The sequence below is a fragment of the Condylura cristata genome, unplaced genomic scaffold (assembly GCF_000260355.1).
Source record: "Condylura cristata isolate star-nosed mole 26May11 unplaced genomic scaffold, ConCri1.0 scaffold00025, whole genome shotgun sequence".
NCBI classification, from domain to species: domain Eukaryota; kingdom Metazoa; phylum Chordata; class Mammalia; order Eulipotyphla; family Talpidae; genus Condylura; species Condylura cristata.
Window position 1 is genome coordinate 29,903,167 of NW_004567126.1, and position 17,338 is coordinate 29,920,504.

The following is a 17,338-nucleotide window of genomic DNA, read 5'->3' on the forward strand; positions in this document are numbered from 1 at the left end:
TCCGCAGCAATGTGGTTCCCAGTCCCACAGCAGACAGTGCCTGGATCTGCAGAGGTACCAGTTTATGAAACTATTTTGTGGCTATCCCAAAGAACACTGCCCTCCAGCAACACAGAGTAACTCCTAAGAGAACGCAGGAAGTGCTAAGCTGGCATTTCCGACTCAAAAGAACAGCACCCATGTGCAAAACTCTTAAACATAATGTATCAATATGAAAGAGGAACCGATACCAGACATGACCCCACTGCACAGCAACAATGGAAACACAGGACTTCATCAGAATTTAAAAATTCTGATGATGCCACAAAGAAAACGACGGCATGAAAAGTATTTGCAAGTGTCTGACAAGAGTCTTGTACTAGATTGTATAGACAATTCTTACAATTTAGCAACAAAAGCCCACCCAATTCAGCAATGCACAAAGACCCCTGAGTGGACATTTCTCCAAAGAAGACACCACATGGGGCCCGCCCTGGTGGTGCAGCAGGTTAGGGCACAGCACTGTGACGCTCTCCACAGCCACTGCCACACCAGTTCGACCCCCGGCCAGGGAGGGACCCCCAGAGCACAGCAGACCTCTCCTGTCTCCCCGCTGCTCCCCTCAGCAGCGTACATTGTCCGTCTGCCTGTTCTTTTCCCCACTCTGCCTCAGGTGAGTCCTCTTACCCTAGTTCTTGTGTGCATAAATAATCTTAAAGGGGAAAAAAAAAAAAAAAAAGATACCACACTGGCGCCCAGCGCATGAGAAGAAAATCATCAGAAGGAACACAAACCCGCAACAACACCCCCTTCAGAATGACTACTGCCTTAAAACAAAAATCAGAACGTGGCAAGTTTCATTGAAGATGTGAGTGGCCGGAGGCCTGGTGCACGCATGGCTGCAAGAATGGGAAACGGGTAAGCACTGTGGAAACATGCCAGGGGTTCTGCAAAAGGCTACTCCGGGTCGTGTGCGACCCAGCCTCCTCCAGCCCTCAGTGCTGTGTGCACTGAAAACCTATTTCCAAACAAAACATTTATGGCCACACACAGCAGTGCGATTCCCCAGAGCGGGAAGTGTCAAACACCGAGGACCCCCGGACAGTGAACAGCTGCCCACAGGCCCGTCCACACCAGCACAGGGCGCAGCCTTCCAAGTCAGTGCTAACACGCCAAGCCAGGGTGGGCCTTGAGGACTTGGGGCGCACTGCCGTAAGCCAGGCAGAGCACAAGTCCTGTGTGACCCCAACACAGGAGGGCCCCAGAGGAGTCACATCCAGAGCGACAGGAGGCAGATGGCAGGCACTGGAGCCCGGGAGGGAGGGGGAGTGATGGGTGAGGGCAGGGGTTTCTCCTCGGGGGCCACGATGCTTGGGCATCACAGTGGTGCCGCTTCCACGGCCCTGTGCCTATCCCGACCGCAGTCGGCCAAGTCAGCGGAAGGCACCGTGTGAATTCTTCCTAACAAAGCCGTTATCAAAAAACCAAACAGAACGTGTCATAAGCAAATACGCCAGGCGTGAAGCGCCGGCAAGAGCCTGGAAAGCACCTTCTGAGCCCCTCTCTGGCGGATGTTAATCCTCCCTCCGTCTCTTCTAAACTGGGGCCGCAGGGGCACTGGGGACGGGAACAACACCGGCAGAGGCCCCCGCGGGCCAGGAGCACTGTCTGCTCAAGGACTCCCCCTGCAGCTCACGTGGACCGTGGGTCAGGGCTCATCCCGAACAGGTGGAAGCCGCGTGTCCCCACCCTGGGGTGCGGCCTGACACGAGGGCCGCCCACACGCGAGCGCCCACCCCGCTCACCGGGAGCTGCTCGGCTCGTCCTCAGAGCCCTGCTCCTCATCGGAGGTCAGTGGGGAGTAGTGCGCCCCGTTGGTCTGGCTCAGGGGCTTCTCCTTCTTGAGCACGGGCGGCTGGTCATTGTCCTGGTAAGGGACTGGGGAGCTCTTGAGGGAGCTCTCAGGGGACGAGATGGCTGTGATCTCCAAGGGCTGGTTGATATTGTTGACCTGCGGGACCAGCACAGACACATGACCCTGTCAAGGTCCTGAGATACCAGTGCTCAAGGGCTGGGCCTTGGCCCTGAGAGAAAGTGGTCAGGAGGCAGCCTGCAGCCAGACACCTGATTGCACCACAGTCCCCTCAAGCAAGGGCCCAGCGAGCAGCCAGGGCTGCAGATGCCACCCAACCCCGTCTTCTCCTTACCATAGAGTTGAGGTTGAGGGGCGACCCTGACGACTGCGTGAAGAGGCCAGCAACAGATGGTAGCGCCCGACGCTTTGGGGACACACCCGAGCTCAGGCTGGGGGTCCCGGTCGAGGCCCGCTTCCTCCGGCCTCGCTTGCGGCTGTCCTGCCCGTGGCTCTGTGCACTGTCTGCACGTGCGCCCGATGGTAGGGGGCTGTGCTTGCTGGAAGGCGACTGCTTGGCACTGCTGGGAACGGCCGAGATGGTGAAGATGATCCTCCTCTTGGCTTCACTCTCTGCGTCTGAGTAGCCTGCGTCTGGGGGAAGGTCCCCCTTACTAGCCTCGGGCAGCAGGCCCTGGGCAGTGCCATTGAGCCGAGGACTAGCGCATAGCTGGTGGGCAGGCGAGCCTGAGCCGGAGTTGCGGGACTGCACCAGCAGCGGAGGGTGCTGTGGGGTGGAGCTGCGGGACCCCATTGTGGCAAAAAGGCTTCCCGAGCTTGAGGACTCGTCAAAGGTGGCAGGCTCAGGTCCTGATGCCAGTGGTGCTGGGCTGCCTGCCAGGGCCCCGCTGATGGCCACCGAGCCAGCATAGGAGAAGCCTGCAGGGAAGACACAGGTGCTCAGAGGGGAAGGTGAGACTGGTGCGGAATCTTAGTGCAGCCGTGCTTTCTGGTTGGGAGCCAGAGGGGAACGGGCTGAACAGAGACAGGGCTGGGAGTCCTGCCCTCATCAGATGGTTGGCTCCCAGACTTCCATACACCGAAGAACTCACAGGGTCATTGGCAACCTTGCTGGATGACAGCTGCCCACCTCCCCACAGGACAAGGGTGGGCACTGAGGACGGAGAGGCAGGCCCCATGCAGCATGCCTCCCCCCATATGGGATCACCACAGCCTTGGATCTTGCCCAGTTCTCTGCACTCCCCTTCATGTCCCCCTCACTCCCCCACCCCGGAAGCTTTTCAAACCCAGCGAGAAACCTGAAGAGATACAAGCCTTTGGCACAGAGCGAGACCCCAACACCGCGGCTGGGAGTCTGCCCTGGTGCCAGACAGAAGGGCGTGTGGAGGTGACGGTCACAGCCTGTGCTTAGCCTCTGTTCCTGGAGAAACAGCTGCCCAAACCGGCTGTGCACCACACAGGGCCTACAAACTATGGCACAGCCCTGCGTTGGGTGGCATGGCACAAATGTGAAGTTTTAGGGGATCGGCTGTGCCTACCTGCTCTGGGACTTGCACTGATGCTGCCACAGGGCAGGACCAAGCAATTCAGCGGAGGCCCACCCCAGTGACTTCAGAGCCACTAGTGACCCTGGCCCTGCAGAGAGTGGCTGCAGGCCCTGTGTTAGCAGATGTGGGTATGTTGAGGATTGCAGTGCTAGGATATGCCAGAAACCAAATGTTAGTCCCACTGAATGCTGGGCCCCAGAAGTCCACTACTGAGTGAGCATTAAGGCCACAGCAGCCTCGTGGTGAAACACAGCCAGCAGGGTACCAGCAACTTCAGGAGACCCACTGAGGCCCGGCCCATGCCCCACCCCAGGGCCGGCTGTCCTGCTGCTGACAGCCAGCTGACAGAGGGCCCTGGCTCAGCCCAGACACGAGTCAGTGAGGTGAGGTCGCTTCTGAGCCCCGAGGGCCAGTGGGAAGGCTGACCCTGGGAATGAGAATGTTACCTGAAGGAGCAGAGGCCAAGGTCTTGCTCCCAGCCCCATGGGCATTGGCACTCATCGGCTTGTCTAGCGCGGAGGCCTCCCGGGTCTGCGGCACAGGGCTGGGGGTGCTCCTCTGCAGTGGGAAAACACAGGGAGGCGGCCGTCAGCGCAGGCTAGGGGCGCCGGGACACAAAGGGGAGTGCAGGGTGAGGAGACAGCGGGCGGGCGAGGGCCATGCTCCACAGGGCAGAGTGCGGGCGGGGGGGACTGTCCAGGTGCCGCCCCGAGGAGCTGAACGGGGAGGAGCAGGTGTGGGGCCTAAGCGCTCAGGCAGAGACGGGTCAGGGTGCAGGGCGGACAGCAATGAGCAGTCGGGTCTATGACGTACGCAGCGAGCCCACCCTACACTGGAGAAAACCCCACTTCCACACAGCGCCCACACGTGATATGGTGGCACAACGCACACCAGCCAAAGGGAGACAGCTCAAGCGTCCGGGCTGGGAAACTGGGAGAACGGAAGGACGTAACTTGTCCACCCGTACTGGACCATGGTTCAGTCACCCAAAGGCGGCAGCTCTGACATTCGCTACCACGGGGAGGGGCCTGAACACAGGAGGCCATGTGGTGCGGTCCACTGACGAGAAACGCCCAGAAAGGCACGTCCAGAGAAACAGTAAGTAGGCTGTGGTACCGGGGCTGGGCTGACTGCGGATAGGCCTGACAGCTTCCAACTGGGTGGCCGAAGAGTCTGGAGCTACACAGAGGTAAGGGCGGCGCCGCGTGCAAGTGCTGGGCCACTGCCGCCCACCCTTCACGGGGTGGGGCATGGCGTAAAAATGCCTGCACGATACGAGACTACTCAGAAATCCACAGGTGTCAGGGGGAGGAAGATGGGCTTCAGGAACAAATTCTACTGAACACAGAAGTTTTATCTCCCTACCACCTACACAAACCGCCTTTTACAAAATCAGACTTGAAATAAAAAGGACAAAATGTTACACCAACCAGGTTTGGAATGTTCTAGCCTCTGGCCACGAGCTATGCACGCATTTTAAAAATAAGATTTATTTATGCATGCAAGAACTGGAGTAGAGACTAGAGGTGTGGGGAGGAGAGCAGGGTCCAGAGACAGTCGGGAGCAGAACAGGCGGACTGACTGAAACACTGCTGAGGGGAGCGGGGGGTGACAGGTGGGGTCTGCTGCCCTGTGGGTCACTCCGTCCATGGCCGGGGATGGAACTCGCACTGCAGTGACTGCGGACAGCTCCAGAGCACTGAGATTGAACCCCCTGCGCCACCAGGGAGGCCCTGCACACATTCAATAGCAAACACAATTACTGGGGAATCCAGCAAGTTGGCAGCGGAGGAAAGGGGTTAGGCTTGCCTCTTCCACATATTTACCACCAATTTACACCAAAGCCAAAATAACAGCAAATCGAGACTACCGAAAGGTCAAGAAAGGTCAGGAAAAACTAACTGCAGTTCGGAGCGCTCCGTGGCCAGCACAGCTCGGAGGAGGGGCGGCTCCTGCGTGCAGCTCCCGCCCTGCTGCTAAAGCTGGGGCACACCCCGAGGATGGGAGAACAGAGGTGCGCCACTGCGGAACGATCCGCGGCGGGCGCACGAGGTGGCTGTGCACGCCAGCAGCGGCTCCGAGGAACGGGCGGGGCTTGAACGGGCGCCTGGGGCTGTGGCCCTGCCCCACCAGCACCTGGGCCCCAGTCAATGTGACAGGCCCTGGATCTTCAAGATGGCGCATCCCAGGATACTTGGAAAACAAAACAAAAACACAGACCAATTCTCAGCTTGTGACCTTGGCTCAACTATAATCCTCACCCAGAGCGATGGCTGCTGTCCAGCCACAGCTGAGATGGAGGCTGCTTCGTTTCGGTTAGACGCTGGCCCCCGGGGCACCGCTGCACGACACACGTTTGAAATGTGTGGCAAGCGAAGCATGCTACCCTTTCCCATGGGCAGGGTCCAGCCGTCTGAACAGGTACATCAGTCTACGAAGTAACAGGTGCCAAAGATCACACGCTAAAAACCTGGGGTATACAGCCAATTTATCATGACAAACGGGGAAGACCCTACTGGTACCCGTAACAGCTACAAACGAAGAGACAGAAAAATATTTTTGGAGCAAAAATGTTGGCTATCATGCCAAGAGAAGTGTCAATGCAGCAGAACTGCACAATTTTACCTCATAAGGCATTTGAGGTAAATTGCAACCATGCTGGTAAATTAAGGAAAACAACAGATGATAAAAGACAGAAATACAATAGAGGAAAATAGGAAATGGCTAAATTACTAGTGGATCGAACAAACACTATTAACAGAATTAAAAATACGACAGAGAGCCTCAACAGACGATTCATATAACAGGGAATATCAGCGACTGGAATTGCAGTGCTAGAGCACACAGACCACAAAGAAAAAGGAATTTTAAAATGTAAACAATTTAAAGACTCTTTGAGGTAAGCAAAACAGAAACAATATATATAGCCTGGTGATCGCAGGAGACAAATAAGAGACAGGTACAGAAAATTTAAAGAAATAATTACTGAGAAACACCTCATTTTGGGAAACTAATCAGAGCTCCTGATACAAGAAACCCAAAGAATTCCAAACAAAATAATACCAGACAGACATGTTCCAAGATACATCATATATGGTTGTAAGCCAAGACAAGAACAAAGTATTAAAAGCACAGAAATAGGGGCCTCCCTGGTGGTGCAGGGGGTGAAACAGCTATCAAACTATCGCCACTGCAGCACAAGTTCAAGTCCAGCAGGCTGGCCGGAGAGGTGACCCGCAGGGCACAGTAGACTCCTCCTGTCCCACCCACTGCTCCCCTCAGCAGTGGATTTCAGATCTTGCCTGTTCTGCTCCTCACTGTCTCTGGTGAATCCTCTTACCCAACTAAACCTCTGGCCTACATCCCAGTTGTTAAATGTGTAAATAAATAAATCTTTAAATTAATAAATAAATGAAAGCACAGAGATAAAGAAGAGTCACCTGTATGGAACAGCATCAGACTGTCTACATATTTTTTCAATGTAAACTTTACAGGCAAGTGTTAACTGAAGTACTCACAGAAGTTTTCCAACCCGGAGAACTTATCCTGCCAGACTAGCATACAACAGACGCCCAATTAATAAGTGGGCAACAATTCACAAAAGAAGGTATCTAGAAGGTCAACAGACATGTGGAAAAATGCCCATCATTGATTTTATAAGGTCAAACCATAATGATGGGCCTCCCTGGAGGTCTAGGGGTTAAGTCTCAGCACTCTCACTGTGGCGGCCTGAGTTGGATCTCCAGCCAGGGAGTGACCCACAGGCACAGACCTCTCCTGTCTCTGCTGCTCCCCTCAGCAGTATATTTCAGTCAGTTTGTCTGTTCTGCTCCCCACTCATCTCTGGTGATTTCTCTCACCCTCTGCCTGTACCCAGTTCTTCTACACAGATAAGAAACCATAATGATCACAAAACACCCATGAGAATGGCGCATACTAACAAGACTCCCGAGATAACAAGCTGGAGAGGATGTAGAGAGCAACCCTATCACACTGTTGGAGGGACTTCAACTGAGGCAGCCTTTTTGGAACGAACGCAATCTGGAAAAACAAATCTGTATAATCCAGCAACCTCCCTTGGGCCTCTATCCACCAGCCACTGCAGTGTTCTTCTGAGGGCAGGGCTGGCAGGTGTGGGAGGGCGGCACCCGGAACACTACTCAGCCACAAAGCAGGCCGGACGCTGCCACTTAGTGAAATGGCAGGAACTGGGGCTTATGCCTAGCAAAGCGCATCAGGACAGCCAGTGACAGACGCTGACGTAAAGAGACAGGAGAAAGCCAAACGTCCCTGGTAACTAGCAAGCGCTATGAATGACGTGAAACTTCCAAGGTTACAGGGAGTGGGAAACATAAAGGATATGCAGGGAGGCAAAACACCCCAATAAAATAGAACTAGGCCTGCCAGGGTAGGGGAAGAGACAAGACAATTCTCCTGGCCTCCATGTGGCTCTGGGACACGCTAGCTCTGGGCACACACTTACCACTTTTTCGACTCTGCTAGGCAGCACCACGCTGGCCAGGGGAATGCTGACGGGCAGCTTGCTGGGCTGCACGGTGCTGAGCGGGATGCTGACAGGGAGGCTGGTGATGGCCTCCCCACTGCTGCCATAGGTACGCTCCTTCAGCCCCTAAGGAGACACCAGATGGCCACTTACCTGCAGTCCCCAGACACCTGCTCCGGGTCCGCATCCCAAACAACGTGCCCCAGCCCCTGACCCCGCTGAATCACTAGGCCCTCACCTCACCTCCCTCCCTCTCCCGTCCATCCTTACACTCAGTGGTCTACCATCTGGGCTCAGAACTCACAGCCGCTCTCCTACTCTCCCCAGGACACAGAATCCTGCACCTTCCACCAGTCTTGGTGGCTCCTCCCACCTCGGCCCCGCGTCCCCTCCAGGCTACACTGGACCCCTGGCCACCGGTTCCTAACGCGATTGCTCAGTTCTGACTAGGGAGACGACGCGTCAGGAGCCCTGCTCACCTTCTCACTGCCCTTCTCTCCGGCCATCTGCAAGGACACTGGGGAGGAGGGCCGCGGATCCTGCGGACTCAGTTTGATGCCGGTCGCCACGCCAGGGCTCTGGTATGGGAGACCGTTCTCCTTGGCGTGCTCAGCTCTAGAATGAATTGCATTTCTTGGTCATTGTCGGGGCAGCACCCCACGGAGTAGTTTGGCTTTCGAAGTTCGGGGGCCTGGCCTAGGAGACTGTCCCAGTCTCTCCAAACAGATGCACTCCCACTGAACAGACCTGGGGACCAGATGCAGACTCACCGAGGATGCACGTCGCCCGTGGTGACCTTGCCGCCGGCCGTGTGGTCCTGGCTCAGGTGTCGCCGCAGCACCAGCTTGGCCGGGGACAGCCGGGTGTAGTCAGGCAAGGCCAGGCCGGACAGCTTTTCAAGCCTTGGCCGAACACTGTGGCTGGGTGTGCAGGGCACGACCTCCTGGTCTAAGGGGGAGGCCAGGTACTGGGGGGTGTTTTGCTTGGATGAGGGCCGGCTCAGCGAGCCACAGAGGTCGTAGCCGGCGGCATGGCCATTCATGGAGAGTTCGGGGCTCATGCTGTTGAAAGGAGGCAGGGAGAACTTGGAGCAGTCGAGCTCGAGGTGCAGCCGCCCAGGCTCTGTCTCTAGCTCCCGGCCCAGGGCACCCTTCCCTCGCAGGTGCACGGACAGGCCGTCGTCAGGTGGCACGCAGGACTTGAGCTGAAGAAGCTCCTGCTGCCGCTGGCTCTTCTCCAGCTCTACAATGCTGATCTGCAACAGGGGCGCATTGGGTGCTTTCGGGAGGACGCTCATCGCCACCGAAGGCCCAGTCCCACTACAGCTCATCACCCACTGGAAGGGCCTGTCTGGGCTGGCAGGCATTCCAGCGCGGCTGCACGCGACAGAGAACCCGAGCAGCAGGCACCCCGCGGCCGACATGAGAACACTGCCGAATGGGCGCTGCCCGCCATGGAGAGAACTCCTCCAGGAAAACGGGGTTCCAAGGGTGTGGGGCTTCTGGTAAAGGAGGCCTGTGGGCCCCAAACAGTGGGGTCTTGGAAAAGCATTTCCCTCTGGGGGCAGGAAAAGAGCATCTTTTGCTCTGCGCTTCTGTGTTTCACACGGGCGTTTCCAGCAGTGAACATGGATTCTTGCTTCCTCACACAGAAGGGTCAGAAGCTGCTTTTGGCCATGTGGGACTGATCCCACAGGCAAACATGGGAGTAAGGCCAGCAAGCTCCTTTTTTCTGAAACAGCACAGGGAAGGAAGAAGTGGGCGGGAGACCTCTAGTCACCACCCATCAGAAAACAACCTGGACTGTGTTCGAACCTGTAAGCACTCAGCGCGGCCCTGGGCATGGGGGCCTGGGCACAGAGAGCCTCACTGCTCGGCACTGCGTCCAGTCAGTGCCTGAAGGAGCACTGGTTTTGGGGGGCGAGGAGACAGAAAATGGAACAGAAGGCATGGCCCCCCATTTTGTGTAACTTAAAAGCTACACACAGGGAAGCCAAGCACACTGGGGATGTTAGGCTCTCTCCCTCCTCACTCTCCTAGGCGACCTCCAGGAATACACTTTCTTTCCAGCTAAAGGGAGCCGCTACTCTAAGTGCAATACAAGTCTCAGCGGCTGTCTGGGCGCGGGCTCCCTAGCAGTGTTCAGGAGACCAGGGGTCTGGGAACCTGGGGAGGGTGAGCGTGGTCACGTCCTCAGCGCCTCCTCTTCCAGCGCTGCTGTGCACACACCTAGGCCGTGGTGGCGACCCCTACAACTAACACCACCTTCAGGAAGACACTCCGGTGAGTCTGCGACACATGTCTCATCCTGACACCACCGGTCCGCCTGGCCCTACCTGCAGCTCCAGGCAGTGCCTCTGCTTCTCGGAGATCTGGCTCTTCAGCGCCTGCTTCTCCTTCAGCAGATTCTCCAGGGACAGCGTGGACCAGTCGAGCTTCAACTCCTCACACCGAGCCTTGAGCTGTGGGCATGAGACAACAAAGCCATGAGCCCCAAGCCACTGAAGGAGGGCCGGGGGGCCCTGAACTGCCCGGCAGCAGGGCCTGCTTCCTCCCCGAGATGGTTCTGGGGGAGATGGGCTCACCCCTCCCCCTCCAGTGCCCACCCTGGCACACACCAGCTGCAGGCTCTGGCCCCGCAGTGCCCGGTTGTCCTTCTCCAGCTGCTCTGTCTGCTCCCTCAGCTGCTGGTTGTGAGCTGAGATCTCCTTCTGTGCTTGGATCAGGTCGTTGTAGGTCAGGGCCTTCACTCCCAACTGAGGACACAGAACAGCGGGTGAGCTTTTGCCAACGAGGGCCAGTGGGCCAGGCCCCAGTGGCCTAGAGCCCAGCTTTCTTGTGCCTGGACACACCTGGGACAGAAGGGATGCCACCCAACTGACCGAAAACAGCCCCTACCCGCAACCCCAGGCCTGGGCCAACCCAGCAGGAGCCTCTCAAGGCAGGAGCGCTGGAGAGGAAACCCACCCCTCCACCACCCGGCCATCCCACTCTGGGACCACCGCTTTCATGGCAAGCCTGGCTGTGGAAGGTCTCACCTCGTCCAGCTTCTGCTGGAAGAGTCTCTTGATCTCCTCCTTCTGGGCCTGGCAGTGGCCGAAGAGCTGCTGCGCTGCACCCAGCAGCCGGGCATTCTTTTCCTACAGAGACCGAGGTGGCACCGTGGGGGCGGGGGGCACCCAGGCCGCCTCTCACCCCAACACCTCAAATGCAGGCCATTCTGCACGTCTGAGTGGTGCAGAACCGGTCTGGCTGATGAAGAAAGCTGCACTCCAGCAAGCGAGGCCTTGCCGCCTGCTATGCTGCCGGCGACAGCCAGCCTGTCTGGATGTACCCAAGGTGGTGCCAGGGATGCAGTGTAAGTGATGAACATACAAGGGGCCTCAGAGATCAACTTCCACCCTTGGAAGCCAGAGAGGACACGCTCTCTGCCCCTGGCCTGGCCACGGACAGCTACTGCCCACAGCACCAGCTGCAGCAGTGAGACTGCACGTGACTCGGAGACACCTCGGAGCTTCTCTCATCCTGCAGGTGACGGTGTCTCTTTTCGGGGTGGACAGGTCTGGGAGGACCCCGAGCAAGGAACAAAGGGGCCCTGTGCAGAAACAGCAGAAGCCAGGCCAGCCCACTGTCAAGCAGCAAGATGACAGGGACGGGGGTCAGTGGTGGCCAGCCCGTGGGGCCAGGGAGAGCCCTCAGGCACACTCCTCTCAGCCCTTCCAGAGAATGCTGAAGTCTCAAGCCACGAGGGAGTAAAGTGGAACCCCTCCTGGGGACTGCGACTGCCGGGCTCACCTTCTCCTGGTCCAGCAGCTGCTGCAGGGTGGCTCTGTACTGAGGCGTCTTTGTGTATGCCAAGAACTGTAAGTACTGAATCTTGAAGGATTCTGGGAAAGCCAAGGAACATGGTTTTAATGCAGCAATGGTCCAAATTAGGTCATCAAGGGAGCACATCGTAAATGTAAGTGGGGGACCCCATCTTTACTGAAATCTGACTGCCACAGTCAGATGTCAATGAAATGAGTCTTCACTGCTGTCAAGATCTGAGGGACTCTGTCCCCAGCTATTTCCCCACTTGAGAGAAACAATGGGACCTCAACTGTCCAGCAGGAGGGCAGGCCTGGTGCCCTTCAAGGTTCTGGGTTGAGTGTCAAGTAGGCTACATTTCCTCAATATATATATATAATCCATGTTTACTTGAAAAATGAATTTTTCCAGAATTTGAAGAGAAGTTTTAAAGTGCTAAGAACCGTGTCAACCAACCTCTGCAGTGTGAGCAAAAGCCTGGCTTAGGCAAGACAGTCCTGCTCCCGAGGGGTACCGAGCCCTTCTTGACAGACTCCTTTCATGCAGTGTGGGCACTCGGCCAGGCTGCTCTCCGGAGGGGGCTGCAGGCTTCCAGGCATTGTGGGGTGTGTGGCAGCAGCCCTGGCCCCCCACTCTATCCTAGGAGACTGCCCGCCCTAGGACCACACACAGAAGCCCTCAGACCTGGCACAGCATCCCCGGGGGCTGGAGCCATGGCTTCCGATGCACTACCTCCTCGTCACAGCTCGTGCAGCACGCCCACCCCTCTGGACCTGAGGCCCCCGAGCCCACTCACCTAGCAGCTTCTGCAGTGCGGGGGGAGTGGGGGCCAGCAGCAGCTGGTCAGGAGGATGCCGCTGCACACTGGGAGGTAGCTGATAAAATGGGCTGTGAGGTGACTTGTACGCATCTGTGGAGACAGCAGCATTCCGGTCGCACTGACCCACAGTGTGCCAGAGAGTACCACAAGACTCCCACCACTTTCAAGGTGAGACTCCTTACAGCTTGGATCGTCCCAACACCGCCCCCGGCGGTTCTAACCCCAAGTCACCCGCCCAGTGTATCCTGCTTTTGTTATTGAGCCAGGCAGGCGCGCGGTGCAGGGGAGCTGACCCGGGACCCACTCTCCTCTCAAGAAGACGGGAGTGAAAACCCTGGGCACCTCGACCAGAGCAGGGCAGAACCCAGGCTCCAACAGGCAGCCAGTGACAGCATCACCATGGCTTCCGCCCTCTGCAGCGCCACCCCAGTGAGTCACACGGGATAGACGGAAGAGCAAGGGTGTCGGAGAGCCCCAGTGCAGAGCGAGGGCGGGGCTCGGGAGAGCAAGCGGGCTGCGGCGGGCTCACCCTGCGGCGAGGGCGACGCCGTCTGGGGCGCCGCCTGCGCGTGCGGGAGGCCCAGTGCAGGTTGGTTCTTCCTGGGCTTGCGCTCAGGGTTAGCGGCGCTCATCTTCTTGGGGCGCCCGCGCTTCCGGCCAGCCATCTTCCGGCCTTTCTTGTTTAGCTTCTTCTTCCGAGCTTTGGAGGGAGATGGCTTTTTGACAGACGTCGTCCCAGCTTTCTCCTCCTCGCCACCAGAGTCCTAGTGGGCAGAGGGACAGTGACACGTGACCCGTCCTGGGAAGGACCCACCCACACTGGCAGCAGGGAACCTGCCTGGCACACTGACCCCCGCACACTCCTGTCGTCACCCCCGCCGGCCGGGCAGGGTGCGGGGTGCACTCACCAGAGGGGTGTCCGCGGGTATGGCCGCCTTGCTTTCGGGCACCTTGGTGGGCGTGGTCGTGTTACTCTTGCTTTCTCGCTGCTGCCGTCGCCGAGCTGCCTCTTGTTCCTCCTGGAAAGGGGGCCTCGTGTGGGTCCCAAAGAGCTATGTGCGTGTCTGCTGTGTGTGAGCACAGACGCCCCGGATCTTGCAGCAAGAGCCCAAGCAGCCCTCTCACCATGCACCAGGAGATAAAATCAGACAGGGTACAGGGTCCCAAGGGGCCTGGGCACCCACCATGGCACGTTTTGTGCACACAGTCTATGTTTACATTCTTAAGAGTGAGAGACGCCAGCCTGAGTGTCCAAAAAGAAAAGCACTGGACAGACATCCTCTCAGCCTCGGGGGCGAGACAACAGGAGGCCGAGGCGCGGAGAAGCTCGGCCTGAGAGGGAGCCCTGCAGGGCCAGGAGCCGGCCACCGAGCCCTGTGACCCGCGGCTGCCGCCGCAGCAGCGCAGCCCAACACGCACAGGCCACGGTCCTAGGCATCAAACACACTGCCCAGTCACCGGAGGATTTCTGGAGACCTATTTCCCAAATGTTGCTCACAAGAAGCAAGGCCCGGCCAGGAGCACAGCAGGCCCAAGGGGGCCGCAGCACCCATGCCCTCACCCCCGCACGCCATATGGAACCCTACTAAGCGTCCATGAAGCAGCGCACCCATGGTATAAAGTGAAGGCAAAACGCTCTTACCCTGAGTTTTGGATTTTTCAGGCTAGAAAAATAGTTTTCAAGCTAAAAATGGAAAAAGAAAACTTCGCATTAGCAGTCGGTCCTGGATACAACACTTGATGACACACACAGCGGCCATCTGGTCCTCCATTCACCAGACCCCGTGGGCCACGGGCAGCTCACGTCTTCCAGGTGGACAAGTATACAGGAATGCAACTCTCCTTCTCCTTTGAGGCCATCTGTGTTCTCTATGACCTGTATGGTCGCAGCCACGCTACAGGGTAGGTCTTACCTTGCCCGTTTTTTATTGATTTGGAAACCAAGTCACAGAGTGAACTAATGATTGGCAAAACTGTCTTCCTAATTTCCTTTTTAAATGTATCCCACCACTCTGTGCTAACTCTTTGTTCTATTTTTACTTATTTCATCTAGCCTTAGGATATATTTGCTTTTGTGCTTTCTTTTCAATAAATTTGTAAGTGAGGGCCCTTTCTGGTGGCGCAACAGGTTAAAGTGTAGCACTGTGAAGCTGTCTGCAGCCACTGCAGCGCAAGTTCGATCCCCAGCCAGGGAGCTGAACCACAGGGCGCAGCAGACCTCCCCTGTCTCCCTGTTGCTCCCCTCAGCATTGTATTTCAGTAGATCCACCTGTTCTGCTCCCCACTCTGTCTCTGGGGAATGAATCCTCTCATCCCCCACACCTGGCCTGTACCCAAGAAATCTTAAAAATAAATACTTTAAATAAACAAGATAACATTTTAAGTGAGATCACAGTGGGCAGAGATTATACAGAATGAAGTTTGGTTTTTTGAAATCCCTTTTAGCACCAAGTAGAGAATTTTGATTATTTAGCCGGATTCCAGAGGACTGCTGGAGTGAAGGCTCTAACATTGTAAACCTGTCTCTCAGGACCTGACATACAGACAACTAGAAGCACTTACGTTTGTTTTTTTTTTAAGCCAGTACTGACTGAGAAGGTCCCCAAGGTCTGAGGGCATTTACGTGTGCAAGTCTGTGTCTTTGTGCCACAGAACTTTAGAATAAATACTTCAAAGCATTTCTGACAAAGCCAACTTCCACTCAGAACCTTTGCTCCTTACTAAACTTAAATGTATAAAGAGATTAAGCAACATGAAGTAGAGGAAGGTGAAGCTGCCCTATGCCAAGCATTCCAGGTTACTGACTGCAAAATGGCAACAGTATTCTGGGCCTCCCTGTGGTGCAGCGGATTAAAGTACAGCCCTGCGAAGCTGGCCCAGGCCAGCTTGGGTGCGAGTTTGATCCCCGCCTGGGAGGTGACCCACGAGGCGCAGCAGACCTCTCCAGTCTTGCCCTCAGCAGTGGATTTCAGTCAGTCTTCCTGTTCTGCTCCCCACTTGGACTATGGTGAAGCCTCTCACCACCCCTGCACCTCCGGCCTGTACCCCAGTTCTGTCTGCATAAATATTCTGAGAAAACTTGCACCAACATTATCAACTTCCCCCGAGCTGGACGGCGACCTCCTGAACTTAGTGCTAACTAGCCGTTTCTATGGTTGCTGAGAAAAAAGAAAGACAGGCGCTGTGCCACCTGGGGCGCGTGTGCCTACACAAGATCCGGGCGCACAACGGGAGCCAGGCGAACAGCCCGCGCCTGCCTGCCCCTCACCCGCCCAGCTTGCATCCGCAGTGGGGCGCGGCAGGGACACTCACTATGGTGCGGTCAATGGTGTGCAGGTAGTAGGAGACCGGCTTCCCCGTCCAGGACACGGAGCCCTTCAGCGGCGACAGCTCCACCACGCGCATGATGGTGCCGATGTCTGCACAGAGAGGCTGGGGTCAGGCCGGGCCTTCGCCAGCGGGAGGCTCGCGAGGGCCGCTTCCTGTGGCGTCCTATCAGGGCATCCTCAGGAGGGGCCGACACGCTGCTGCTGGCAGGCAGGCTGGGGACGCAGCGCAGCCCCTACACGGCGCCTGGGCTCAGGCCAGGAGGCACCGGCCAGGCGCAGCGCACGCCCGACAGCAGTCCCGTCGACCCAAGGTGCTCATCCCGGGTCACGACGGGCCAATGGGTGGGTGGACAGCTGGCACGGGAGACCGTGAATGCTGCACCCCACACGACAGACCCTGCCTCCCCCCTGCCTTCGTGGAAGACATCACCTCGGCCCCCAGGAGGGCCGCTCCCCCTCTCTGCACCACCGGCCGCTGCCCACTCAGGCCAAGCGGTGTGGGAGCAGCTTTGTGAAAACTCCTCTGTCTTTACAACCTGCCACCGGGTAGGTGGCGGAGGTGTCACACTCCTACCCTGGGGCACTAGGCAACATCTGGGACAGCCGTGTCACACCAGGACGTTCTTCTCTTAGCACTAGGTCGGGGCAGCGATGCTCCCGGCGCCCTCAGGGGTGTAAAGGGGGGACTCTGCACCACTCGCGCCCGACGCTCCAAGCTACACCGCAGTAACAGCAATGCCAGTTTCTTACCACTCAAGTTCCTGCTGTTGATTCTGAAGTTTAGCGGGGCAAAGGGCTTTGAGGACACAATTCTGCCACCTGAAACAGAAAACCCGATTATCACCACTCACGGGGAAGTATCTGTGGCCACAAAATGAAAATGCAATTTGAATGGAAGAAAGGAAAAGCTACAGAAACAGAAACGAGCGCACAGCGCGCAGAGGAGTGCAGGACTTCTGGGTCCTGTGTTTCCTCAAGTAGAAGCAAAACTCGGGACAACTGCACGTCGCTCTCCTCTGCCACACACCCAAGGCGCCGCCGCCCATGGCCGTGAGGCGACGCAGCATGCCCGCCGCGGGCTCCCTACGCCCAGACACGGCTGGCTGCCCGGGCAGCAGTGCCAGGCAGAGGCGGGGGCAGCCGGCCCCCGTCGATGCTGGTGCTGACAGACACAAGCAGCACTCAGGGCGCCGCCTGAAAGGGAGGAGCCGCACCCCCAGCCAAAGCCAGATAGCCCCTCAGCACGCAACTGAGAGCGCTCTTCCTGCACGCCGAGTCTGCTGGCAGCGCAGCTTGGCACGTGGCAGGACTGTGTCGTGTGCGCGCAAGAAAGCACTGGGGCAGCAAAAGATGAACGCTGGTAGGAGCCAAACCTCTCCGGGTAAGGAGAAAAAGACCAAATCTAAGAACCGACAGAGATTACATTTAAATTGGAAGAACTGGGTGAAGCCACCTCGGTGGCACACACACGCCCATGAGA

General features: G+C 57.2%; 1 protein-coding gene across 2 annotated transcripts in view; it reads right to left on the reverse strand.

The window, feature by feature from the left end:
• Positions 1–17,338, reverse strand: part of DOT1L (DOT1-like histone H3K79 methyltransferase) — a 65,558-nt gene that overhangs the window by 5,381 nt on the left and 42,839 nt on the right. For both annotated transcript variants that reach the window (XM_012729473.1, XM_012729474.1), the window contains 16 exons: positions 16,609–16,677; positions 15,842–15,948; positions 14,172–14,213; positions 13,438–13,548; positions 13,059–13,293; positions 12,506–12,619; positions 11,698–11,789; positions 10,941–11,042; positions 10,521–10,658; positions 10,239–10,364; positions 8,674–9,158; positions 8,383–8,518; positions 7,883–8,029; positions 3,846–3,957; positions 2,187–2,770; positions 1,785–1,990 (listed from right to left, as the gene is read on the reverse strand). In XM_012729473.1, the coding sequence (XP_012584927.1) occupies positions 1,785–1,990; positions 2,187–2,770; positions 3,846–3,957; positions 7,883–8,029; positions 8,383–8,518; positions 8,674–9,158; positions 10,239–10,364; positions 10,521–10,658; positions 10,941–11,042; positions 11,698–11,789; positions 12,506–12,619; positions 13,059–13,293; positions 13,438–13,548; positions 14,172–14,213; positions 15,842–15,948; positions 16,609–16,677 (2,806 nt within the window). The remainder of the gene's footprint in view (positions 1–1,784; positions 1,991–2,186; positions 2,771–3,845; positions 3,958–7,882; positions 8,030–8,382; positions 8,519–8,673; positions 9,159–10,238; positions 10,365–10,520; positions 10,659–10,940; positions 11,043–11,697; positions 11,790–12,505; positions 12,620–13,058; positions 13,294–13,437; positions 13,549–14,171; positions 14,214–15,841; positions 15,949–16,608; positions 16,678–17,338) is intronic.